The 26539-nt window shown below is 44.5% G+C and overlaps 1 protein-coding gene across 7 annotated transcripts in view; it reads left to right on the forward strand.

The window, feature by feature from the left end:
* Window positions 1–26539, forward strand: part of htt (huntingtin) — a 47945-nt gene that overhangs the window by 8702 nt on the left and 12704 nt on the right. For 6 of the 7 annotated variants that reach the window (XM_079264752.1, XM_079264756.1, XM_079264753.1 and 3 more), the window contains exons 9-52: window positions 1–69; window positions 396–443; window positions 669–746; window positions 860–1242; window positions 4261–4387; window positions 4475–4590; window positions 4702–4813; window positions 4983–5120; window positions 13208–13366; window positions 13454–13551; window positions 13634–13773; window positions 13917–13980; window positions 14115–14215; window positions 14354–14500; window positions 14730–14850; window positions 14942–15087; window positions 15236–15420; window positions 15531–15748; window positions 15914–16040; window positions 17010–17134; window positions 17235–17345; window positions 17523–17600; window positions 18033–18256; window positions 18378–18456; window positions 18582–18743; window positions 18938–18993; window positions 19082–19230; window positions 19427–19563; window positions 19659–19775; window positions 19845–19967; window positions 20240–20499; window positions 20703–20845; window positions 20957–21185; window positions 21271–21412; window positions 22978–23157; window positions 23276–23452; window positions 23668–23744; window positions 23901–24036; window positions 24147–24269; window positions 24443–24650; window positions 24772–24917; window positions 25774–25951; window positions 26071–26172; window positions 26281–26465. The exon at window positions 1–69 is cut by the window's left edge and continues 136 nt beyond it. In XM_079264752.1, coding sequence (XP_079120878.1) covers window positions 1–69; window positions 396–443; window positions 669–746; window positions 860–1242; window positions 4261–4387; window positions 4475–4590; window positions 4702–4813; window positions 4983–5120; window positions 13208–13366; window positions 13454–13551; window positions 13634–13773; window positions 13917–13980; window positions 14115–14215; window positions 14354–14500; window positions 14730–14850; window positions 14942–15087; window positions 15236–15420; window positions 15531–15748; window positions 15914–16040; window positions 17010–17134; window positions 17235–17345; window positions 17523–17600; window positions 18033–18256; window positions 18378–18456; window positions 18582–18743; window positions 18938–18993; window positions 19082–19230; window positions 19427–19563; window positions 19659–19775; window positions 19845–19967; window positions 20240–20499; window positions 20703–20845; window positions 20957–21185; window positions 21271–21412; window positions 22978–23157; window positions 23276–23452; window positions 23668–23744; window positions 23901–24036; window positions 24147–24269; window positions 24443–24650; window positions 24772–24917; window positions 25774–25951; window positions 26071–26172; window positions 26281–26465 — 6224 coding nt within the window. The remainder of the gene's footprint in view (window positions 70–395; window positions 444–668; window positions 747–859; window positions 1243–4260; window positions 4388–4474; window positions 4591–4701; window positions 4814–4982; window positions 5121–13207; window positions 13367–13453; window positions 13552–13633; window positions 13774–13916; window positions 13981–14114; window positions 14216–14353; window positions 14501–14729; window positions 14851–14941; window positions 15088–15235; window positions 15421–15530; window positions 15749–15913; window positions 16041–17009; window positions 17135–17234; window positions 17346–17522; window positions 17601–18032; window positions 18257–18377; window positions 18457–18581; window positions 18744–18937; window positions 18994–19081; window positions 19231–19426; window positions 19564–19658; window positions 19776–19844; window positions 19968–20239; window positions 20500–20702; window positions 20846–20956; window positions 21186–21270; window positions 21413–22977; window positions 23158–23275; window positions 23453–23667; window positions 23745–23900; window positions 24037–24146; window positions 24270–24442; window positions 24651–24771; window positions 24918–25773; window positions 25952–26070; window positions 26173–26280; window positions 26466–26539) is intronic. The other variant, XM_079264755.1, reaches the window with a different exon arrangement.

Raw genomic sequence — 26539 nt, forward strand, 5'->3', positions numbered from 1 at the left:
CACATGCCTCTGTGTTTCGTCAGGACACGGAGAGCCGTGCGCGCTCCGGCAGCATTCTTGAGCTCATTGGTAATCTTATCAATCATTTGGGATAAATGGATTAAAGCTCATCTTCCGTGTGGTGCTACTGATTTAACCCCCATACTACTAGACACTAATTCATCTGCTACAAGTAGCCTTTAATCAGTTCCTACTTACTGATTTTGTCTGGAAATCAGTTAACACTCTTAATTTCTGCTCAGCCAGTGTTAGTGACCTTGTCTTATCTTCATAACTCATTCTTTAAATCTTCAGTGTTGTCTCAAAGTAATTCTGTTTCCTGCAAGTCTGTGAGCTTTTGCTGCTTTTTCCCTCTCACCTCCTGTTTCTGCTTCCTGTTTTCCTGCCACTTGCAGCAGGGGGAGGGTCTTCCTGCAGTCCACTCCTTCTCAGGAAACAGAGAGGTGACTAGTCTATTTATCTCCTGCTCACCTCCACCATTTTTTCTGTTGTTTCAGTCTGGGTGTGGGCGGTAGCCGTAGCTCCACAACAGCAGTGGAATCACCTCAGCTTGATTAAATAAAAACCTGATTGGAAGTTTGTTGCCCTCTTTCTTGGTCATAGTGCTCCCCCACTTAGACTGGTGGTAATCTTGACTTTTCTGATGGTGATAAACTTGCCTTCTGCAGGTAAAATGCTTTCTGGAGAAGAAGATGGGTTGGAGGATGACCCTGAGAGGAATGAGGTTGCTACTGGAGCCTTCACAGGTAAGTGTTGCTTGGTTATAGCCAGAGAGTAGACCCTGATGAAACTTTGAGGTGAAATTAGATGACAGTGCAGAAAATAAGACTTTTTTTTCTTTTTTCTGCCGTTTGTGCAGATGGATCCTCTGCTGCCCAAGTGGACATCATCACTGAGCAGCCACGCTCCTCCCAGCACACCCTGCAGCCCGGTGACTCTGTGGACCTCAGCGCCTCTTCCGAGCAGGGTGGTGGAGGAGGGACGTCTGCATCAGGCACCCCAGAATCGCCCAATGAAAACGAGGAGGAAATGCTGAGCCGCAGCTCCAGTGGGGGTGCCAACGTTACCCCAGAGACGGCGGACTACACCACGCCAGAGAATGCTACTCCAGAAGGTGGGCCTCTTGGAGAAGCTGGGACACTTCTGGGCAACAACGATCGCTCACTTCCACCCAGTGACTCCTCCCAGACAACCACAGAGGGACCGGACTCCGCCGTGACCCCCTCAGATGTAGCAGAACTGGTCAGTGTGACTTTTATTTTACAATACTTGAATATATATCACCTTTGTTCTGCGTATGCGTTAAATACAGTGGACAGTGAGCTTTCCTAGATAATGTCAGATTTAATCTTTAAGGCTAAAATGAATTTTAACATCTCTGATGACGGTGCTCTGACTTTATGATAATGTTGCATTTCACTGAGCCAGATTTTTACCATGATACTCTTTTGTTAAGCAGTAGAGTTTTATATAATTAGTCCTCAATGTTTAAGTTAATTGTGTTAAAACTGTGTTAAAACTAATCTTTAAAACCCCAGGAAGGTTTTTAAAGATTAGAGAATACACAAGGTTTATGCTGCAGAGCTTGTAAAATAAAATTTGAATATACACGAATCATACGATTATCAGAAGGTTTTGTTTTTATATGGCAGGAAATTAAAATTCTTGAATGAGCTGAATACTGTACAAATAGCTGAATGACACATTTTTAGGAAACACATTTAGTGAGACAAACATAAAAATGCAACACAAAGACGCTCTTCCAAGTACAAACTGGAAGCAAAGCTGGAAAAATGCTGAGGCACAACTTTCACACAGATGAAACAGTCCAATCGTGCTCACACTTAGATTTATTCTGCTCTAGTTACTTTGTGTGTGAAAGCGCTCTGTGCTTGTTGCTAAAGTTGACGTAAAATAAACAATTATCATTTACAGGCGGGGTAAACACCATGTTTCTTCAGCTTGAAGAAAGGAAATTTTTACAAAACGTTGAGCCAAAAATGTGCTGATGCTGCTATTTAATGGGGCTGTGGCCATATCCATTTGTCCCGATTCAATTCCAATGTTTTGGGTGCCAATTCGATTGAAATTGTGATTCTCACAATTCCTCTATTGCTGAAATTTGTAGAATAAAAGCAATAAAAATATACAACACTTTTTTTGCTAGTCTTTTTTTTTTTTTCAATGAGAACTAGAGTAACTAGACCATCATTCTGCTGTAATAATGCCCAAAACGATCAATAAAAAAAAAATGAAAACAAAAAAATATATAGAATTTTTTTTTTTTATTTGGAAAGAAAACTTTTTTATTTTTTCACACAAAAAATCAGTTTGATCTACAATTTAATGTTATTTTCATATGTAGATTTGTACAGATTGAGGTTATGAACAATGTGTGTAGAAATTTAAAAATCGAAATATAGTTTTTATTTGTGCTGATACACCAAAATGCAATAATAAAGAGAGGTTTATCTTTACCCTGGCATATTAGGATGAGTTGATAATGAATGTGTTTCTGACACTTCATTAACCCATTAAAACTGGATGCAGTATATGTGTGGAAGCTGTTCCCTTCGGGTTGGGCACATCGTTTATGTGCTACCCTTTTTAGCCAGAAATGATCTGTTTATTAATGTTTTGTATGAGCGCCTTTTCTTTCCTTTAATGAACATATGGAGCTGCATGTGGTGGCCTGGAGAAATGTTGCGGCTCCTTTTATAATGAAAATCTCCGGACTTTTCATGACCACACTGCTGTAGTTCTTTTCTCTGCTGTTCAGTCGGCCCATCTTGTGGGTAGAAATGGTCCACCTTGTTCATAAAATGATGGATGAGAAGCAGTTTTGATCACTTCTAAAACAATAATGTCCCTCTGTTGGAGCAAAGGGCCTAGAAAGAGAAGTTTTCCTGAGATTGCAAGGCTCTGATACTGCAAGTTGTTTTTAAACGGTGCATTTAATGCGCGCGTTTCTTTGAGATGAATCGTTTACCAGTCATCTGCTGGTGTTTTTCTGCCAGACATTAACATTGCATAGCCCAGATAGATTTCAGAAAGAGGCCATAACACACTTCAAAGTTAGTTATCCTGACAACTGTGAGCTTAACATGGCAGTGCCACGCACAGATAATCCAAACACGCCCATTTTAACTCTTCTACCTCTATGATTTTTGCCCCTTACTCCACCTCTTTTATCCTTGTCCTTGCTTCGCCGCAGTCGCGCACTCCTTTGCCGCAGGTGATTGAGCCGTCCCCACCCTCGCCAACTTCCACAGAGGGGCCTGATGCCACAGACAGCGAGTCCTCTGTCTACACTGCCTCTTCTTCGTCATCTTCTTTCTCTTTCTCTTCTTCTTCCTCCTTTTACGCTACCTCCTCCTCTAGCACTAGTGACAAGGTCAGCCATATGGATACTTTGAACAGAATGGGCGGTCCCTGCTTGTCTTGAAATGTTTGGCTTCCTTTATTCTTTCTCTTTTTCTTGGCTTTTTTTGTCTTAACCCCTGCACACAGTTTTTCCACTATGTGCGCGCGCCCCCCCCCCCCCCCCCCCCTTTGTTGTCTCGGACAAGACATTATGCCTTGTTTTTTTCCCAGTCTGAGTGACTTCCTCTGAAAAGCCTGATGATTCTGAAAGACTTGTTAAAACAACGAAGCCTGACGTCTCATGTGACTACTTAGAAGCAGCATGGAGGCTTTGTGTTCCTTACTTGGTTTTTCCTGAGGTTAATTTCTCTCTGCAGTCTGGAGAGGCTGTGATTCGCTTTTGTTCCAACGAAAACCTCACCTGGAATAAAAAGCTGTATCTGCTTGTATTTTTCAGGTGTTTTTTATTTGCTAGAAGAGATGCCATTTTCACACTTGACTGTAAAAGAGCATTTAATGACCTTAAAATCCCGTTTAAACTTGTGTATCCGAATGAAGATGGTCATGTGAGAATTTATTTCAGCCGGTTTGTAAGCTTGCTCCTCCTTGGTCATTTCTCTAGCCTGTGCTTCCTCCTGTCTGTAGTTGATTTGCTGTCATTTGTGTTGAACCAAGCATGATTAAGTAGAGCTTTTAATGTTAGAATTTTTTTTTTCATTGAAGTTCTTGTGTTTTTGTCCTCAATCCAGGAAATCAAACTAAAGTAGTTGAGATTTCTTTGGTTTTGTTTGCATGCAGCTGTTCTTTTAAACTGGGCTGTAATTGGGATATTTATCAAGTAAAGATTTTTTAAATTTATGCTTTATTGAGAAGTTCTTCTTCTGTGTGTGACTTAAGGTCCTTGATGGCAGTGAGAGTCAGTACTCTGGGATGCAGATCGGAACACTACAGGATGAAGATGATGAAGGAGCAGCGTCTTCCTCCCAAGAAGAACCCTCAGAGCCATTCCTGCAATCAGCTCTTGGTATGTTTGTTTATGCAGCTTTGAACACACAGAGGTGGACTCTCTCTTTTAATAAAGTTTATTATTTGTGTTTTTTTTTCTAAACAGCTCTTAGCAAGCCTCATCTCTTCGAAAGCCGAGGTCACAACCGGCAGGGTTCAGACAGCAGCGTGGATCGCTTCATACCAAAGGATGAACCTACAGAACCTGAACCTGATAATAAGGTATTAAAAAATCTTCATTTCCGTGTTGAATTGCAGGTGAAAAAAAAAGAAATAATAAAACAAATGGATAAATAAAATCAGCTTATTGTCACTCTTTTCCACGTTTGTCAGCCATCACGAATTCAGGGTCCAATTGGACACTATACCGACCAGGGGTCGGAGCCACTAGTACAATGTGTTCGCCTTCTTGCCGCTTCATTTCTGCTGACAGGACAAAAAAATGGTAAGAATCTATAAAAACTTGCTCATTAAAATTACACATTTGCATTTACAGAGAACTCAACCCCTTTAATATGTTGTGTTAAAATAATGTTAATGATGATATTTGGTGAAAAATTAATCTAAAATACAATGAATTTGAAGTTTGATGCAATCACCTTGTGCTTCCGCAGGTTTGATCCCCGACAAGGAGGTGCGAGTAAGTGTAAAGGCCTTGGCAGTCAGTTGCATTGGAGCAGCAGCAGCGTTGCATCCTGAGGCCTTCTTTAATTCCCTTTATCTGCAGCCGCTGGACGGCATCGCAGTTGAAGGTTTGAGAAAAAGAAACACTCAACACGATCAACACTGTTCTGTTTAGATTACAGTTGATACCAAAGTAATGAGTCAAACATTTCCAGTTTAAACATGTCTAAGCAGTTTAAGCATGTCTGTTCATAATGTGTATTTTATGTAGACTTTGTTCCAGTGGGAAAAGTCTTAGACTGTAACTTACAAGTTTTTTTAATCTTGGACCAAGTTTAACACTGATGCACATTTCACAATATTAGTATTGTTTTATCATTATTATATGTTTTTTCCTCATTTGTATATATTTGGAAGTGAAGATTGAAGCAGGGATTTTATAGTGGACACTTTATGCCTTCCCTCTTCTCCCGTTTCAAAGCACATGTTCAAACATTTATATAATCTCAAAATCTGTGCAGCCATGCATCCATCAGAGTATGTCATTGCCTTTCTTTCTGTTCGGTTGTGACCTAAAGTTCCTCATTTTGTGGCAGCTTTTGTGAAATGTTGCAACAGAAGTTCTCATTTCTTTGCCTTCAAAGAAATGTTATTTATTGCATTTATTGTTTATACTTATATGAATGCTAAATCATTAAATTCAGATTCCAACAGTTTTTATTGAAATAATCATGCATGGGGAGTTTTTCCACAATTCAACTGAGTGAACTTGAAGCATTTTATTGTCTCATATTATTGCTTCTTGATTTTAAGCAAACTTATTAAGCATTCTGGTTAACTTGGTGTTTTTAAATGAGCTTTATATTGACAAACAGCAAGAAAAATAAATAAAACAAGATCAAATTAAATGATAAAATAAAATCACATAGTTTAGTAGTAATAATAATGAAACTGGGCCTAAAGGTAACACGGGTAACTTTAGGTTATTTACATAACCCCGGTTCTCTGAATAATATGAGTGAGATGTCTCACTATGGGATGCACGCCTCTGTGCAGCTCTCAGAAGCATTAATCTCATTACGCCAATCCTGATTGGCTGGTGAACGTGTCCGTCCGCATCAGGTAGTGCCATCTACCTTAAATAGCTCATGCGGACGGCACCGCCTCATTCAAGATAAGCACCTCTTCTCACTCGCCCAAGCAAGAAGGGTTGTCTGGTGAGACATCTCACTCATATTACTCAGAGAACCGGGGTTATGTAAATAACCTAAAGTTCTCTTTCATAATATTTCGCTCGATGTCTCACTATGGGATGTGGTAGCTCCCGTATTGCCAGACAAGCTTATCCAGCGTCCACCAACCTACAGGAAAGAGTCCTCAGGACGTCAAAACCGCGCGTGCTAAGCACGGGGCGGAGACATCCAACATGTAGAACCGGACAAAAGTGAGAGGCGAGGACCAACTCGCTGTGGCACAGATGTCCTGAACCGAAACTCCCCTAAATAAGGCCCATGATGCGGCCAAGCCCCGAGTCGAGTGTGCTCGCAGTCCCCCAGGAGGCTGCAAACCCTGACTCGTATAGGCCAGAGCGATTGCCTCCACCATCCAGTGGGACAGGCGCTGTTTCGTGACGGGCTTTCCCTTATGAGGAGTAACCCAGGACACGAACAATTGATCGCTCCTTCTGAAACTCTTAGTCTTATCCATGTAAGTGCGGACTGCACGAACTGGACATAACGACCTCTGTTCTCCCGCGGAGAGACCAAAGGCGACCAAGTCTATAGGGGAACAGGAGCCCACCACCTTGGGCATAAAAGCCGGGTTGGGTCTCAAAATTACCCTCACATCACCCGGGAAAAACTGAGCGCACGAAGGATGCACTGAAAGGGCATGGATGTCGCTAACCCGTTTCGCTGAAGCCAAAGCCAGCAACAACACTGTCTTGAGAGACGTGTTTCAAATCCGCTCCTTCCAGAGGCTCAAAAGGGGGACCCTTCAACCCTTCCAAGACCACGGCCAATTCCCATGGCGGGACCAATGGTCTGGATACAGGAAGAAGCCTACGTGCTCCTTTCATGAAACGGCAGACCAGTGGATGTTGGCTTGCCGTCAGCTTTCCAAACCCCACGTGGCAGGCAGCAATAGCTGACAAATACACTTAAACTGTGGAGAAGGCTTTCCGTTTGTCAATCAGATCCTGTAAAAAAGACAAGATCGTCCCCACCGAGCACTGAAAAGGAATGTGGCCGTACTTGCGGCACCATTCCTCAAACACCCTCCATTTACAGTCATACAATGACCTAGTGGAGGGGGCCCGCGCACTCTGTATAGTGGAAATTACGCGCTGTGGGAGCCCCACGGCTGACAAGTTGTGCCACTCAGGGGCCAAGCCCACAGTGCCAGGCGTTCTGGGTGTGGGTGAAAGACCGACCCTCCCCCCTGCAGCAGCAGGTCCCTGCGCAGCGGGAGCTGCCAGGGCTGCAAGCGCAGCAGCTGATATATCTCTGCCAGCCAATGCATCGCAGGCCAATGCGGAGCTATCAATATCAGGTCGTGACCCTGTTCTCTCACTCTGGACAGAGTGGGAGGTATCAATGTCAGGGGAGGGAACGCGTAAAGAAGACCGGGCGGCCAGGCGTGCGCTAACGCGTCGATGCCCAGGGGAGCATCCATGCTGCGCAGGGAGAAAAACATTGCGCACTGCGCGTTGTCCTTGGAAGCGAACAGATCCACAGTGGCCCGACCGTAACGGACCCAGATCTGTTGCACAACCTCTGGGTGCAGAGTCCATTCCCCGTAAACCGGCGCGCCTCTGGACAACAGGTCCGCGCCCGTGTTCAGAGCTCCCGGTACATGCGTCGCTCTCAAGGAGAGAAACTGGCCGCAGCTCCAAAGGATCAGTTTGCGTGCCAGCGTGTGTAGCTGACGGGAGCGTAATCCTCCTTGGCGGTTGATGTACGCTACCGCCGTCGTATTGTCCGTCCTGACCAGAATATGATGTCCGACCAAAGACGGAAGAAAGTGTTTCAGGGAGAGGAACACCGCCAAAAGCTCCAGGAAATTGATGTGAGTTTTCTGGAGGTCCGCACTCCACAGCCCCCTCACAGGCTGGCCTTCGTGGATTCCACCCCAGCCTGTCAGGCTTGCGTCCGTGGTGATCGCCTTCCTGGACAGAACTGGACCCATAGTGACTCCCCGGGTCAGGAAGGACGGAGCCCGCCAGTGGCGCAGAGTCCTGACGCAACCCGGAGTGACCAGCACTTTCCGTGCGCCATGACGCACGGGGTTTAGGCCGGACGAGGCCACCCAAAACTGAAACTCCCTCATGTGGAGGCGGCCAAGTCGGACTACAAGAATTGCAGATGCCATCAGTCCGAGTAATCGAAGACATAATCTGAATTGAACAGATTTGTCTAGACGAAAAAGTGCGAGGCACGCCCTGAAAGCTCTCTCCCGCTCTGCCGAGAGGCGCGCTGTGAAGGTCACCGAGTCCAGGGATAATCCCAGAAAGATTATGCTTTGCACCGGAGACAGCCTGCTCTTTTCGGTGTGCAACCTGAAACCCAAGTCCGACAGGTGCCACACCAGAATCTGTGTGTGAGCCCTGGCTTCCTGTTCTGATTGTGCCAAAAGCAGCCAATCGTCCAGGTATGTAGCCAAGCGGACGCCCTGCCGCCTGAGCGGGGCTATCGCCGCCTCTGTGCATCGCACGAACACTCGCGGACTCAGAGACAGGCCAAAGGGGAGTACCAGGTACTCGTAACAGATCCCCTGGAAGGCAAACCTCAGGTACTTCCTGTGGGGAGGATAAATTGGGATGTGGAAATACGCGTCTTTTAGGTCAACAGAAGTGAACCAATCGTTCTGTCGAACAAGGCGCAGCAGAGATGCATGTGTCAGCATCCGGAATTTGTATTTCCTCAGGTGTCTGTTCAGAGCGCGTAGATCCAGAATCGGGCGAATTCCGGTCCCCCCCCCGTTTGGGGACCAGGAAATACCTGGAGTAAAAGCCGCTCTGACATTGTGCGGGACTGACAACACAGATCGCTCCTTTGTTTAACAGGGAGGAAATTTCCTCCTGTAAAACTCGAGCGGTCTCCCCTGGAGCCTGGGAGTGTATAATGCCGGCGAAGCTCGGGGGAACAGTGGCAAACTGCAGCCTGTATCCCCTCGAGATCGTCCTTAATACCCAGGGCGACGCCCCGTGCGCGGCCCATCTCTCCCTTCGGAGGGAGAGCGGAGACACACACTGCAGGCCTACCACCGAAAGAGCGTTGGCGCCCTCTCTTGATGGAGTAGGGGAGTGACTCATCGGCGGCACTGGGCTTCCCTGACAGCGCAGTGACGGAGCCGAAGCCCCTCCCACACCGGAGAAAGCTGAAGCTTTCTTCCGAGGGGAAGCTGCGGGTCCCGCACCCACGCTGTTTATTCTCACAGCTTTGGTTTTCTTTTTTATTAGCTGCGCCCTCGGCACTCTGCCTGGATGCTGAAGCGAAACACTTTTTATTTTCTTTAATAAAAGTGTGTGTGTGTGTGCTTGTGGACATGAGAGAGGAGCAACCGCTGAAACCTCTGTCGTCCAATGTCCAATTCCCTCGTCTTGCTTCGGCACGGTCCGTGGCAGCAAGGAGGTGGGGGCATGGGAAAGCCCTGGACGCACACTCTGAAACCAAACAGGTGGAGCTGGCGAACGGGGAACTGCCAGCTGCACCGGTGAAGAGAGCAACTTTCAGGCTGCTCGCTTCTTCTTCCTGGCCTGGAAAGTGGCAGCCTGCGCGGGGGGTGCCGGCGCAGCTGCGATTGTAGCCGCTGGTTTCTTAGGCCAGCTGGCCCGACCGGGCAAAATTGGTCGGGCGGGCTGAAGTTTCGGTTGTTTAGGCATTTTAAACTGCGAAACATGGGGGGCAGCAGGCGCAGGGGCCTTGCGCTGCGCAGGGGGGGAGGGAACAGGAGGCTTTCGGGGAAGGCAGAGCTGAAGAGCCTCGTCTTCCTTCTTTTTGGCTTCACATCTTTGCTGCATTGAGGCCAATGCTGAGCCAAAAATTCCCTCCGGAACAATGGGCATGTCGAGGACGTCGTCCTTCTCCCTGTCTATGACAGGTTGGCAAGGTTGAGCCACCGCGCCCGTTCCTGCAGCACCATAGTTCCCAGCGCTCTCCCCGTGGCCTGGACCGCGCAGCGCTGGACGCGGAGACACAGGTCGGTGATGACCGGAATCTCCTCCCACGTTGCTGGGTCCTGGGTTTGTCCAAAGTCCTCACACAGCTCAGCCTGATACGCTGTGAGCAGGGAGAGGACATTGAGCGCTCTGGCTGAGAGCGCAGCCGCCTTGTACGCCTTTTCAGTCAGGGCTGACTGAAAACGGTCAGTTTTGGATGGCAGGCTGGGGCTCCTGGAAGACACTGCTGACAGCCTGGGGTGAAGGTGAGCTGCCACGAGTGGTTCCATTGGAGGCATCCGGAGCAGGCCCAAGCTCTCCATCGCCTCAGTCGAGGGATGAGGCCCCGGGAACCGGGCTCCTGCTGCTGTACGGGCGGTCCCTCCACGAGCGCGTCACCTCGTCCAGCAGCTCCGGGAAGAAGTTGTTTTGCCACACTCTTAGCTGAGGGTAATTTCTTCCCTTCGTAGCGGGACCTGGCGGTCTCCGCTACAACAGCCGGCCAGGGGATAGCCAGACGGGCAGCAGCGCGTTTACACACGTCGAGCATGTCCGAACTGGGGAGGGGAGAAGCTGGTGTGCTACCCTCGCCTCCATCCCGAGTGGTGGTGGAGGCCGCGGGCTTTGCAGCCCGGGCCGAAGTACTAAAGATGTCGTCCTCCTCCTCTGATATGAGGAGACTCGAGGCGACATCTTCATCTTCTCCATAGTCCAGGTCGTCTTCCTCCTGTGGGGGGTCCGTGGCCAGGTCGAGCTGGGAGCCCCAGCTGACACTGGCCTCCGGTACCACTACCGCAGTGGACCCGCCACCCCCTCCCCTTTCGACGGCAACGTCGGTGGAGGTGAAATAAGGGTCATGTCCAGACAGGCTAGCTTGGCGAGCTAGCCGTCTGCGGAGACTTTTTACCGTGAACACCGCACAGTGTTGACACGAGCCCGGGACATCTATTGCTAGCCGGGCGTGTTCCAGCCCCAGACAGCACGAGCAGACCTGGTGTGGGTCTCTGCTCGAAATTTTATTCCCGCATCGACAGGAACGGGCCCCAGAGTCTCCATCACCTCTGGTGTGAGGGTTCTTTGCCTCCATTCCCAGCGAGCGGGGAATTGAGGTGGTTAGCTGGTGTGCTAACCGTGAGAGCCGAGGAGTTAGCTGGTGTGCTAATGCTCGACAGTAAATTTTATTTTTCGCCGTGGTGAGGCTGAAAAGTGGTGACGACCGAGCCGTGGTGGGGCAAGGAAGCAGAGGAGATGGTCTGGTGTGACCAAACGAAGCGATAAAATGCGCCTAAAGGCTAGGTAGCGCCCGGCGACCGAAGCTAAAAGGTCAGTCTGCGGACAGTTTAGCTAGCTAGCCCAGACGCGAGATATGCCCCGAGTGAGAAGAGGTGTTTGAATGAGGCGGTGCCGTCCGCATGAGCTATTTAAGGTAGATGGCACTACCTGATGCGGACGGACACGTTCACCAGCCAATCAGGATTGGCGTAATGAGATTAATGCTTCTGAGAGCTGCACAGAGGCGTGCATCCCATAGTGAGACATCGAGCGAAATATTATGAAAGAGAACTGTTCAACAGATAGCAGTTCTACTTTGTTTTGATACTTTAGCCCTTCCTCCGTGATCAGTCGTGACATATTTAGTATTAATGAATTATTAGGGATTTTAAAATGCTGCTGTCATCTGAAAACTTAAAGTAACAGACCCTAAAAACTGTAAAGTTAAAACTGATCATTTTGCAGATGGTTAAAATTGGTCAAATTGAAGAGAGGAGGAGAATATTCCAGCTTTAAGCCCTGAATAGATAATAAAGTCTAATTATACAACCTACTGTTGGTGCGTTTGAGCCAGATTTAATTATTTCAAATAAACTATATTATTTTGACATTTTGACTGACTGATAATTATAATAAATAAAAAATAAATAAATAATTAGACTTGATACTTAAATACTTAATTCAGTGGGTTTACTAGGAAGGGGTCTGAGCTCGTAGCATCCATTGGGCCTGCATGTGAGAAGATCCAGAGTCAGGTACAAACATGACATGGTGAACAATTACAGCATATTTCCTGGAACGCTTTTCCAACGATCCCTAATGGTCTTGAAATTTAACACCACAGAATTATTATTGAATGCATTTTGTAACTTAAATCCATAATAATATATGTATTGATTGGGATTATAAATTTCTGAGTTGTCTGTTTAACTATTGGTGAGAGACAGAACACAACAGGAGCATAATTTTTTTAATTTTATTTCACAAAGCCTTTTTCTTTGACATATTTTAATCATTATCTACATATTTGATGTTTCAGCTGTTGCTCTTTGGATGCACCAGAAGCTGAAGGTTAACAAGGGGAACATAATGTTGGTTCTTAGAGAACCAAGGGAAATAGAAGAGTTAGTGAAGAAAGAAATGGGTTGGGTAAGAAGGGAGCTTTGCCCCTCTAGATGTCTTGTAATACAAGTTATTCTGTAACAGTAATAGTTTGTTGAGCAGGCTCTACACTGGGTCTACCCCGTGTTAATGCCATTTACCGTTCGATATAGTACAGGTCACGTTTCTGTTGCACACATTTGCACGTTTTAAACCAAAAACACAGAAGTACAGTTGATGACGTGTTTATCGGGTAATGCAGTGAAGTGCTACAGGTCGTGAGAGTTGCATTGATGCTGTTGCAAGGATATGTAGAATTCTTATTGATGGGATGAATTTGAATATTGAGTTCAGACTGCAACATTGTGTATTCCTGGAGGGACTGATGAGTGGCGAAATGGAGCATGAATGAGATATGAGGATACGGCATGATCTCTACAAGTAGAAAATGTGCTCCACAACCCTGCAAGGCAGTGTTTTTATGCTTCCTTCACATCAACATATCCAGTGTGGAAAGCAAGCTGTTACATCTTCCCTTGTAATAAGAAAAGCTGATATTTCTCTCATGAGTCACGGTTATTTAAAAGCTGTACTGGTTTTGACATACTGAAGTAGTGCTGGGCAGGATACTGAACACCATATTAGCCATTCATAAATGTTAATTTACACTTTCTTCCCTTACAGAACAGCAATATATTAGTGACGTTCTGGGCCTCATTGACCACGGGGACCCTCAGATCAGAGGGGCCACGGCCATCCTCTGTGGAGCCATTATACAGGCTGCACTTACCAAAACACGTTACAGCATACACTCCTGGCTGGCCAGTGTGCAGAGTGCAACAGGTTAGTGTGTGTGTCTGGTTTAGTCTTGTCAGTGTCATGTTGAATGACTGAATAGATCGGAGCTCATCACACTGGTCTATTCTCCAGGCAACCCTGTGTCCCTGGTGGACTTGGTGCCTTTACTCCAGAAAACTCTAAGAGATGAATCCTCTGTCACCTGCAAGATGGCTTGCTCTGCAGTGAGGGTAGGATGAAGATGGATCTCTGTATGAGGGTTAGTCCTGGTAACTCGTGTATGTGGAAATCTAACCTTTTTTTTTCTTCCAGCATTGCATCATGACGTTGTGCATCAGCACCCTGAGTGAACTTGGCCTGCGGCTGGTTATTGACCTTTTTGCTCTGAGGGATTCTTCCTACTGGCTTGTTCGCACAGAACTCTTAGAAACCCTGGCTGAATTAGACTTTAGGTAAGGTCTTCTTAACATTCCTCTGTCCCGTGCCTTTACAGTTGACTTAATGTGTTATGTATATAAAAAAAAAAAAAAAGCAAAATGACTGCATTTAGGAAACGATTTACTCAGGAATTATACTTTTTTTTTTTGTTTTTTAGATTAATCAACTTCTTAGAGAGAAAAACCGAGACTTTACACAAAGGAGATCATCACTACACCAGGGTATGTATTATTTGCTGTGAGACACGATAGTTATTAAATGTTTTGGACACACATTCACAGTGTAACATTTTAACAATGTGTCAACATTTTGTTGTTTACTGTGGTCTTGAAATTGTAAACATTCCTCTATCCAGCGACTGCGGCTGCAGGAAAGGGTCCTGAATGATGTGGTCCTACATCTGTTGGGAGATGACGATCCAAGAGTGCGGCATGTAGCTGCCTCTGCTGTTAGCAGGTACACTAACCCATGTGTTGGCTTTATCACACATCGTCCAAGTGCTCACCTGTGTTATTGTTTATGTTAATTATCTCTGTTTTAAAAAGAGAAAAAAAAAAAATCCACCTCTCATTCCTGCTCCTGTCTCTCTCTCAGGCTGGTTCCAAAATTATTCTATGATTGTGACCAAGGCCAAGCCGACCCGGTGGTGGCCATAGCTCGGGACCAGAGTTCAGTTTATCTGCAGCTGCTCATGCATGAGACACAACCCCCGTCCCAGTTCACAGTCAGCACAATCACGAGGTACCTGCACACACACTTCCACCTCTCCCCATTGCCAGGTCTACAATGCTTTAATGGAATTTCATGGTTAGAAATTCTGCATCATTGGTCCTATGATGCCATGGCTTTGTTGTAGCTGGGACGTCTGCTACCATGTCTGCTACAAAACAGTTTTAGATCCAAAGCTGATTGCAAATTAAGCTTTTTTAGGAGAATTTCTGGTGAGTCATAACTTGGGTCTGTCTGTCAGGATCTACCGAGGCTACAACCTGTCTAGCACTGTGTCTGATGTCACGTTGGAAAACAACTTGTCCAGGGTTGTTACTGCCGTCTCCCACGCTTTCACGTCGTCTACCTCCAAAGCACTGACTGTAAGATTTCTGTGCAACACTTCCCAGCTCTACAGAAAGTTTCCAGTCATTTTATATACATTTAAATACTATATTTTTCTTTTTTCTGCAGTTTGGCTGCTGTGAGGCCTTGTGCCTCTTGGCTTCAAATTATCCAATTAGCACTTGGAGCACAGGCTGGCACTGTGGATATGTTAGCTCTAGTAGCAGCTTTTCTTCCCGTTCTAGTCTTAACCGCACCAGAGGCAGGACCCTCAGGTTTGTGAAACATTTCTTACTGATGGTATAATTTTATCTGCCCCTTTGATGTCGTCATTGTTGCACCGGTTTTCTAAAAACATTACTTTTGCACCTCTACTTTTCTTCTAAAGTCCTGATTGTTCTCTGTTCCCGTTCTGCTGTTCAGTTTGTCACAGTCCAGCAATCCTCCAGCATCTTCAAGCACCTCTTCACTTACACCAGACTCTGAACGGAGGAGTCTGACAGTAGGAACAGCCAACATGGTGCTGTCCCTGCTCTCCTCTGCTTGGTTTCCACTGGACCTCTCTGCACATCAAGATGCACTTTTGCTCTCAGGCAACCTGCTTGCTGGTGGGTAATCTGTATGAAAGTGTTTCTGTGTAACTTCTAATTATGTTCCCCTATAAAGCTCTTCATATGAATAAAACTGAAAGTATCATGTTATTAAACTATCTTTGCAGCTGTTGCCCCTAAATGTCTGCGCAACCCTTGGGCTGGAGAAGAGGAAGGCAGCAATGGGAACACTAGTGGAGGTCCAAATAAAATAGAGGAACCTTGGGGAGCACTGTCAGAGCGCTCTCTGGTGGGCATGGTGGAACAGCTGTTCTCCCATCTGTTGAAGATCCTCAACATCTGTGCGCATGTGCTGGACGACACTCCACCAGGACCTACAGCTAAGGCAAGTCTAGTAACAAACTATGTTTAATAAGTTCATGCTCTAAACTGATATTCAAGGGAAATTTCTATTTGCACTTATTTGTCTTTTGACCATATATCCCATCTACATACAGTCTGATGTATTTAGTTAACGTTAATTCTTTTTACTCTGGTCCTTAATTTTTAGGCTGCCCTTCCCTCTCTAAGCAACACCCCCTCCCTTAGTCCGATTCGCAGGAAAGGCAAGGAAAAGGAGACCACTGAGCCCAGCGCTGCACCTATGAGCCCCAAAAAAGGCAGTGAGGTCAACACAGGTACATTACTGCGTCAGCACATGCTCCAACATAAAGACAATCTTTGTGGTGTTTTCACACAGACACCCTTCTGGTCCCAGCTCCATTTTTTTTGGACTCTCAAAACTATGGTGATCTCTGGCAAGTCAGCTCATGTTCAGACAAGTTTACCAGAACCAAAGTCGGTAGATGTTAGTCTTCCTAAGTAAACAGCAGATTCTGTCCTAAAGGTTGATGGTTCAGTCATCAGGCTTCATTATAACCATCAGTTTCCCAAAATAGATGGTTTATATACTTAGATAAATCAAATACCAAAATTTAAATTGGTTTCAGGAAACATAGAAACACAGCTTATTGATTCAGCACTTGTTTGAACATTGACAACTTCCCTGCTGAGCATATTGCTCTGGTGTTCAGTTTAAAAAAAAAAAAAAAAAAAAAAAAAAAATTAATCAACTTTATTTATGTGTTTTGCATTTTACAACTTGAACACACATACACACATTCCCAACCACTATATTACCATCCACCGCTTGCATATACACTAATAATATTATTGTTATTATTAATAGTAATAATAATCAAAATATTTATCATATTTATAATAATCACAGTAATAGTAATAATAGCTATGCTATCAAAGCAGACTCTAAGCTTTTAACATAGTCAATAAAAGGAGACCAGATCACCCAGAAATTTCCAAGACAATTTTCCCTTCTGTATCTCCATTTCTCCAGCTGAAACATGGAAAGCATGTCTTTGATCCAACTACTGAATGACGGGTGTTTGTCAGATTTCCATGTATCTTGAGAACTCGCGTTTCAAGTTTTGAAGCAACTTTTGTTTTGGTTTTTTGGTCTCACCATGCTGCCTGATCGAAAACTTGGTTTTTTTCTATCCAGGCCCAATGCCTGTTCCTGGACAGTATAAAAGGACTAGAAGTACATATAGAATAACAAAAACTCTTCTTTGTGGTTCCTCTCTGAGCAGGCAGACCAGCGGAGAGCTCAGGATCAACAACGTTAAACAAATCAACCACCCTTGGAAGCTTCTATCACCTGCCTCCCTACCTGAAGCTCTATGACGTGCTCAAAGCTACACATGCTAACTACAAGGTCAGAACACGTTCCATATCAAAACAAAGCTGTGATCCACAGGTTTTTCAGCTTGATTTATGGCTCGCAGTGGGTGTTAGCAATAGTTTTTGTCTCCTAGGTGACATTAGATCTCCACAATAGTCAGGAGAAGTTTGGCAGTTTCCTGCGTGCTGCTTTAGATGTTCTGTCTCAGCTGCTGGAGTTGGCCACACTGCATGACATCGGAAAGGTAAAAATTATTTTATTATTCTTTGATTTATTGTTTTCAGTTTAATATCTACAGAATCAGGCACAGTTTGTAGTCTTGTTTGTTTGTTTTTTTGCTAAGGCAGTGAATAAGCTTCATTGTTAATTATTTCCAACAATCGATGGCATGTAGTGATGTGCTGTATTGTCTTTTTGTCAGTGTGTAGAGGAAATTCTGGGTTACCTGAAGTCCTGCTTCTCCAGAGAACCAACAATGGCAACTGTTTGCGTACAGCAGGTCTGTTATCAGTTTGGCTTCTACCTCTCAGTTGTAGCTTTTGATAGCATTATATTAACTAAGTGTGGCGGCCTTTATGGTTGTAGCACTGAGCAGTGTGCTACAATTGACTCGAGTCCACACAGAGTGAGGCTGGTTCCTGCCGACAGGGCCTGTAAAGGCATTGGTTTCCCTGTGCGATGGTTCCATACATTCTTACATTTTCACACACTCAGTTCATTTTGACAAATTGAGCTAACTTGAAGCTAAATATGATGAAAGATTAACTGGTTAAAATGTGAAGAGAGCACTATGAATCAAACACCTTGTTTATATTCAGTTCGAAGGTTAAATTATTAGTTCAAGAAGTAGCTAATAACTTCATTATTGCTTAGTTTTATTAAAGTTATTTTAGTTTATTCCTGCTCTAAAAGTTGAAAACTTCTTCTTTAGTTATTGAAGACCCTATTCGGAACCAACCTCGCCTCTCAATATGAAGGCACCTCGAGTGGACCCAATCGTTCCCAAGGGAAAACTCTCCGCCTTGGCTCTTCCAACCTACGACCGGGTCTCTATCATTACTGCTTCATGGCTCCGTACACACACTTTACCCAGGCTCTCGCCGATGCGAGTCTTCGTAACATGGTCCAGGCTGAACATGAGCAGGATACCTCTGGGTAAGTAACGGCACATGCTTTCACATTTTAGTGCATGGATCATTAAGTTTTCAAAGATGTGTGCATTTAGGATGTTTAAGGAAAAAAAAGAAAGAAGATTCTTTTGATTTTTTGCTTTTAGGTGGTTTGATGTGATGCAAAAAGCTTCCATTCAGCTGAGGTCCAACATCGCGAATGCTACACGTCACAGAGGAGACAAGGTATAAATGGTTCATCGTTCTGCATTTTTAAAATTGATTATGTGCTTTAAATATTTTGTAAAGACATCTGTTTCATATTCCAGCTGCCATTCTTAAAATTGTATTTCTCTCCTCTGTTATGTCAGAATGCCATCCACAACCACATCAGACTGTTTGAGCCACTGGTGATTAAAGCTTTGAAGCAGTATACCACCAGCACCTCTGTGGCTCTGCAGAGACAAGTGCTGGACCTGCTCGCCCAGCTTGTACAGCTCAGAGTCAACTATTGTCTGTTGGACTCAGACCAGGTTAAAACAAATGACCAGTTTTGCATGCAAACATTTAAATTCTGTCGGAATTTGTGCTTTTTTATTTCTGAGTTGTTTTTTTTGTTGTTGTTGTTTTTTTTTTGGTTGAACCTTTGTTTTTTTTCTCCTTGGAGATTAATAAAGTCATTCATTCATTCATTCATTCATGCTATTTATTTCTTTCTATTTTTCAGGTTTTCATAGGCTTTGTCCTAAAACAGTTTGAATACATTGAAGTGGGCCAGTTCAGGTAAGTTTTCCCCAGTTTTACCCCAGTTGGTTTATTTTTTCTGACTATGATCTGTGAACTAAAGTAGCTGTTTACACTCCTTATGCAGAGATTCCGAGGCCATCATTCCCAACATCTTTTTCTTTCTGGTGCTACTGTCTTATGAGCGTTACCACTCCAAGCAGATCATCAGTATCCCCAAGATCATCCAGCTGTGCGATGGCATTATGGCAAGTGGCAGGAAAGCTGTTACACATGGTGAGATGACATGAAAAAAAGTAAACAACAAACAGCATCATTAAAATGTCTTTCATGTTTGCTGTTGTTTTGGCCAGCAGTGTTAATCAGAAAATTTTAGTGAACTATCCAGCTTCTCTTGGGTTAGCTAACAATTCTTAAGATTTATTATGATACATTAACTGATTAGGATGTTTGTTTTCTTCTTTTTCCACAGCTATTCCAGCCCTGCAACCGATCGTTCATGACTTATTTCTTTTAAGGGGCTCAAACAAAGCAGATGCGGGCAAAGAGCTGGATACACAGAAAGAAGTGGTGGTCTCCATGCTGCTCAGACTTGTACAGTACCATCAGGTATGGCTTCCAGTGAACCCCACCACGCACAGTACATTAGAAATTCTAGGTTTTTAGCAGTCCACCTTTGATGTGCTTTTCCATGTTTGTTGCAGGTGTTGGAGATGTTCATCCTGGTGCTGCAACAGTGTCATAAAGAGAATGAAGACAAGTGGAAGAGATTGTCCAGACAGATTGCTGATGTCATACTTCCTATGATTGCCAAGCAGCAGGTTGGTTGAGATTTGTGACCTTTTTTCACAGTCAGGTCATACACACTAATAATTTTTTTTCTCTCACAGATGCTTCTAGATTCTCCAGAGGCATTGGGGGTGTTGAACACGCTCTTTGAGACTGTGGCACCTTCCTCTCTCAGGCCTGTAGACATGCTGCTCAAGAGTATGTTCACCATCCCAGCCACTATGGTGAGATAAACACTCAGTTATACATTTGGTTTATGTTTCTAAATAAAATTAATTTTTTTTAACACTGAGGAGCCATCGGGTGGCATAATTTATTCACCATTTTACGCTCCTGACTCCCCAGAAATAGATTTTTTATCATGAGGTTATGGTTCTCTTCTTGTTATTACTGTTTTACCCTCTTAGTCTGAAGCACTTTGACATTTCTTTATGTGCGTTATAAATAACATGTCAAATTATTCTTTATCGAATGTCACATCTGTCCACTTCTTCAGACATCTGTAGCCAGAGTCCAGCTGTGGGTGTCTGGTATCCTGGCAGTGCTCAGAGTATTGGTGTCCCAGTCCACTGAGGACATTGTTCTGTCTCGAGTCCATGAGCTGTCACTCTCTCCACACCTCCTGTCTTGCCACACAATCCACCGCCTGCATCAGCAGAGCCCCTCCACCAATGACGCACCAGCAGCTGACAGCGTCAGTAACGAGGAAGCAAATGGCGAGGCACAAAAAGCTCCACCTGAGGAAACCTTTGCCAGGTGGTTTTATTTCTCCAGAAGCAGAGTTTTAGGAAATGTTTGTGAAATAAATTTTATGCCTCCCTGCTGCTTCTACATTTAGTCCTCGAACGACTTCCTTTGCTTGTCCTGATTTATCAAATCAAACTTTATGTATATAACACTTTTCGTACAGATGCATATCAAAGGACTAATCAGAAATCTCTCGTTCTCACATCCTCAAGGTTTGTTCTGCAGCTGGTAGGCGTGTTGCTTGATGACATTTCCAGCAGGCGCGTTAAAGTGGACATCACTGAGCAGCAGCACACCTTTTACTGCCAGCAACTGGGCACACTCCTGATGTGTCTCATACATGTCTTCAAAAGTGGTGAGCATGTTCTCTTCACAGGTGTATGTTGTGATTCCAAGATTTCATCATGACGTGCATTAAATGCAGTGTGAACAGTTTTTAACCATGCTAAGTTTTTCCCTCTGTCAGGAATGTTTCGCAGGATCACAGCTGCAGCCAGTCGGCTCCTGAAGGGCGAAAGTGGTGCCGGACAGACCGCTGCTGAAGCCAGTTCCTTCTACTCCCTCGAGGGACTGAACAGCATGGTGCAGTGCCTCGTCACCACTCACCCGTCCCTGGTGCTTCTCTGGTGTCAAGTCCTCCTCATCATCAGCTACACGAACTACTCTTGGTGGGCCGAGGTTCATCAGACGCCCAGGTAAGAGTGTTACACCAGAACAAACTTGTGCCACATAGCTGCACTTCCTATAAGTCCGTTTCTGTATTGCTGTTCTTCCTGCCAGAGGACACAGTCTCTCCTCCACAAAGCTGCTGAGTCCTCATTCGTCAGGTGAAGGTGAAGAAGACAAGCCTGAGTCCCGGTTAGCGATGGTCAACAGAGAGATTGTACGCAGAGGAGCCCTAATCCTCTTCTGTGACTACGTGGTAAGAAGGTTTAACTGTACAGTGAGCTCATCTGGTTAAAGCTAATCTTAAGCAATAATGTTTTTTCAAAGCTACAAAAAAACTTATTAAACATGTTAAAAATATATATTTTAAAAGTGTAGAATATTACTTTACTGAGAAAGAAATTTGTTTAGAACTACAAGAATGATAGCCTGGCAAGCCAGACTCTCTCACTGTACCAGCGTAGAGTCTGGGGATTCACTCGCATCAACGGAGTTCACCGGGGCGCGACAAACAAGCGCGGAGTAAACCAATCAGAAAAAAGACGGACGTGACGTCAGTGAAGCAGCAGCCTACAACGTTCGGAAGTGTTCAGTAGAACGAACGCAACAGAAGAAAATAAACGTGGCGTGCAGTACAGAAGACAGAAATTCATTTAAACCAGCATTTACGACCAAAAAAAACCCCGTCTTGAATGTTTTAAAGAATACGTGGTGATGCAAGGCAAGAGTCTCCTCAGCTCAACCAATCAGAGTGGCTGGTTTGTTTCAGGTGGAATCTCCGTGAAGGGGAGGGACTCCAGACTGAGTCACCCTGTAGTGAATATATAGAGCAGTCCAGTCTGGCGTGCCAGGTGACAAGGATGAAGCTCAAAGCACCAGAACGTGTCCAAAAGACACATTCACACTGGTCCTATGTGGTCTGCTATAAACAAACCCTTGTATCCATGGATACAGTTTCTCTGGAGCAGTGTGAGAGGTGTGAACCAAAGAAGCAAACTCTGATCCGCTTGAAAATGGGGAATCTGGATTCAGCAGCAAGTGAAGCCTGATGTGGAAGCTAACAGGCCATTCAGGAGCCGAAGAGATGACATGATGTAAAGCACGTTGTATCACGACGACATGTTGGAGAGCTCGCTGCCTCTCCTGCTGCTCATACTGACACTGTGAAAACTGCATCAGGTTTGAACGCCAAAGTAAAAACGGGAACTGCAATACCGCATGACTTGGTCCTTCATCTTTAATCTGTGGTGGAAAAGCTCCTTTCAGTCTTAGCCTATTAATGAACTGGATGTTCTTCTTGGTCATTAGTAGTTTCAGGGAATATCGCTGCAAGTGAACAGCACTGTTGACATTATCCAGGCAGGTCGGTCTGCAGTGGGAAACCAAACCAAACGCAGGTTTAGAATTATTTTACTATCTCCTGTCTAATCGAACTGATCCTGTGGACATTTTTTTTTTTTTTGTCTTGTCCAGCATTTAAGCAGGCAGAAGGATTTTCTGGATGCTGTGTTCTGGGCAAATGAACTTCTCCAAGGGATGCAACATATTTATAATGCTACCCTTGACATTCTAGATTCTTATTTTATTATTCTATTTAATTTGCATAATTGTTTGTATTACAAAGTTTGTACTGCTGGACCGGACCGGAGAGGACAGAAGAGGGACAGAAAGAGAATTGAAAAGAAGAGAAAACAGAAATGCACCTCATAGAGAGAAAAAGAGAGAAGGAGTGAACTCTTCTAGATGAGTTTTTTTTTTTTTTTTTTAGTTTTTATTTATATTGAATTGAATCTTTTTATTTATTCTGCCTCTCTCCTTTAGTGTCAGAACCTTCATGACTCAGAACATCTGACTTGGTTGATTGTAAACCACGTTCGTGACCTCATCAGCCTTTCCCATGAGCCTCCAGTGCAGGATTTTATCAGTGCTGTCCACCGCAACTCAGCTGCTAGCGGCCTGTTTATTCAGGCCATCCAGTCCCGCTGCGACAATCTCACAACTGTAAGATGATGTCAGATTTTTCTGCCACATTTTTAACCAGTTATGATTTAGTAAAATTCTTGTATTTAGCATTTACTTCTGTTCTCCTGCCTAATACTTGTATTTTCTACTTATGTAGCCCACAATGCTAAAGAAAACTTTACAGTGTTTGGAAGGGATCCACCTCAGCCAGTCTGGATCTCTGCTGATGCTTTATGTGGACAAGCTGCTCAACACACCCTTCAGGGTTTTGGCTCGCATGGTGGACACGCTGGCGTGTCGCAGAGTCGAGATGTTGCTGGCTGAGACGCTACAGGTACGGTTTAACATGGAGGAAACTGTGTTCCTCGATAGATGAATGTGGAATAAATTATATTTAAACCCTTGTTAGTTTATTAGCCTCATAAAAACATTCCTGCTAGTAGCTTTTCTATCGAGCTCCAAATGTTTTGCTGAGCTTCAGGAAAGCTTTTTTTTTCTTAAAAAAAAAACGTGTTTTGTGTATTTGTCATGTCCATGTTTGTCCTCCAGAACAGTATAGCACAGCTGCCTTTGGAGGAACTGGAGAGGATCCAAGAATACCTCCAGACCAGTGGCCTGGCTCAAAGGTAACCATGTCTACCATGTTCAGGTTGTCATGGAGTTTGTCATCATATGGATATCTCTTGGTCCATGAGTTACCAACGTTGTCGATCAGAAATTTGTTTGCAGTTATCAGAGCTTATAAACAGAAAAGTTAGTCCTGTTTTCTTCTCATGTGACAGGCATCAGCGGTTCTACTCCCTGCTGGACAGGTTCAGAGCCAATGTTGCAGACACCAGTAGCCCCACCCCTCCAGTTACATCACACCCCTTAGATGGGGATCCAGCCCCGGCCCCCGAGCTGGTTATTGCAGATAAGGTGAGAATTTGGAGTCCGCACTGTAAAGGGCAACCTGCGGTTCTTGTAAAGGTTTTCTCCTTCTGAAAGTAAAAGAGATGCTTCAGCTTTAAATTTTCTCTTGCATTTAGGAATGGTATGTGGCTCTGGTCAAGTCTCAGTGCTGTCTTCGCGGTGATGGTTCCTTATTGGAAACAACAGAACTTCTCACTAAACTACCTCCTGTTGAAATCGTCAATGTGATGAGCTGCAAGGTAACGGCGACACGCCACGGCTGCAGTACCTGCTCCGATAAATAAACTAATGTTTTCATATGTAGCATTTGCATAATGACAACACATAAACTGCTGCTTCATTATTACTAGAAACTGGGAGATGTTTAGAAATCTCAAGCCGTGTTTTGATGTGAACTGTTTACTCTTTGTAGGATTTCAACTTAAGCCTGTTGTGTCCGTGCCTCAGCATGGGGGTGCAGAGGTTGGCAAGGGGTCAGGGCTCTCTTTTGTTGGAAACAACTTTGCAGGTGACCCTTGAGCAACTAGCGGGGGTCACTGGTTCCCTTCCTGCCCCACACCAACCCTTCCTGCCACCCCCTCAACCCCAGCCCTACTGGGACCAGCTGGGTGAGATGTATGGTAAGATGGAAACAGTATTTCCTCGTGTAATTGTTATTTATATTGTAGTGTGACTACTGTTAGTGATATATTTATTATTCAGATATTTTTTATGTTTTGTTTTTGTTCCTCTGTCCACCAGATGTGCCCGGTTTCTACCCCAGAGTTCTGTCACTCTGCAGAGCCCTGTCTCAATATTTGCTAAGTGTGTGTCAGCTCCCTTCATCTCTGCATATTCCCCCTGACAAGGAGCACCTCATCACCTCTTTCACCTGCACTGCCACTGAGGTAAAGGACCACAGTGTGAATGTATTGTTGAGTGCTTAGTGTTTCCACTTCATTACAGGTTATTTAATCAAAGTAATCTGAGATGATCACATCATAAATCTTACAGCAGTGGTTCCCAAACTTTTCTACAGGGCCCTCCTTTTCATCAACGACAATGTCAAGGCCCCCCACCCCCATCACATGAACCAAAGAAACGTTAGTTTGGCTGCAGTGTAGTCAGCTATCGTTAAAACCGTATCAGTGGAGGTATTATCTATTCTTCTGCTACGGTGTGAAACGTTTTAAAGCAGGATTATCTGCAAACTGCTGCAGGTGAGCTGAGTGTTCAGTGAGACGGATGCTACTTTAGTAAAAAACAAAAACAAAAAAAACAACTCATAATAGCTAAATTATAGTTTGGTTGTTTATTTCTTTAGTAACAAAAAAAGTTTTTCTTTGTGTTCATGAGAAAAAGTCCTCAAGTGCTGTGACTTGTGACTTACTTCATTATGAGATGATAATATTTTGATACAAACAACCCATTGCGGTCTCTTCATTACCCTTCATTGATTATTACTAGTAGTTAACTAGTACCTGGTCAAGCCCAGGGGCAGATTAGCTCCATCATGTTTTCTTTATTTTATTCTCCTCTTTATGTAAATGAGGTCTTTTCTTATTGATTCATCTCCGTGTCCCATTGGTACTTTCACATATTTGTCCAGTGCCAAAACTCCCTGCGTGTGTCCTGTCATAACTCTGGGCCCCCACCTGGAGGGCTCGCACCCCAGTTTGGGAACCACTGGCTTACAGTGATCTTGTCTGTAATTGAATAACTTCAATACATCCTATTTTTACCCGTGTGTGTAACTTTGACCAGGTTGTGGTGTGGCGCCTGCTTAAGGACCATTTGCCCCTGAGTGTGGACCTACAGTGGGCTCTGTCCTGTCTGTGTCTGGCCCTGCAGCAGCCGTGTGTTTGGAATAGGCTCTCCACTCCTGAATATACCACACACACCTGCTCCCTTATCTACTGCCTACGCCTTATTATATTTGCAGGTGATGAGGAAGACATTCGCATATATCTTATTAAGTTTAGTTCAGTTCTACCAACCGCTCATAGACTTAAAAACCTGCTCTCGTCTCTGCTGATTGTTTTATTTGCTTTTATATCCCAGTCGCTGTTAGTCCTGGTGATCGGCTTCTGCATTCTGACAAAAAAACAGCAAAAGGAGGAAGAGATGGTGATGAAGACCAAGTGGACTCAGGACATGCCAACAGTGAGAATATGTTTAAAAATACCATCAAGTTTCTTTGTTTACAATTTTCTGTTGGTTTTCTGAGTTGGGTATTGTTACATGTCTAAAGAGATGTGTGTTCTGTCCCAGACATGTGTGAATGGCAAGCATGTGAGATCATGGCAGAATTAGTGGAAGGCTTGCAGAGTGTCCTCTCCTTGGGTCACCCAGCAAACGGCGCTTTTCCCGCTTTTCTCACACCAACATTGCGCAACATTATCATCAGTCTGTCACGACTGCCTCTGGTCAACAGCTACACTCGAGTACCTCCACTGGTCAGTGTTCGGCATGAATAATGATTGTGATTTTTGTTGGCCTTTCAGACTTGAGAGCATGATGGTGTTTCTCT

The sequence above is a fragment of the Telmatherina bonti genome (assembly GCF_933228915.1).
Source record: "Telmatherina bonti genome assembly, chromosome: 3".
Classification (NCBI taxonomy): Eukaryota; Metazoa; Chordata; class Actinopteri; order Atheriniformes; family Telmatherinidae; genus Telmatherina; species Telmatherina bonti.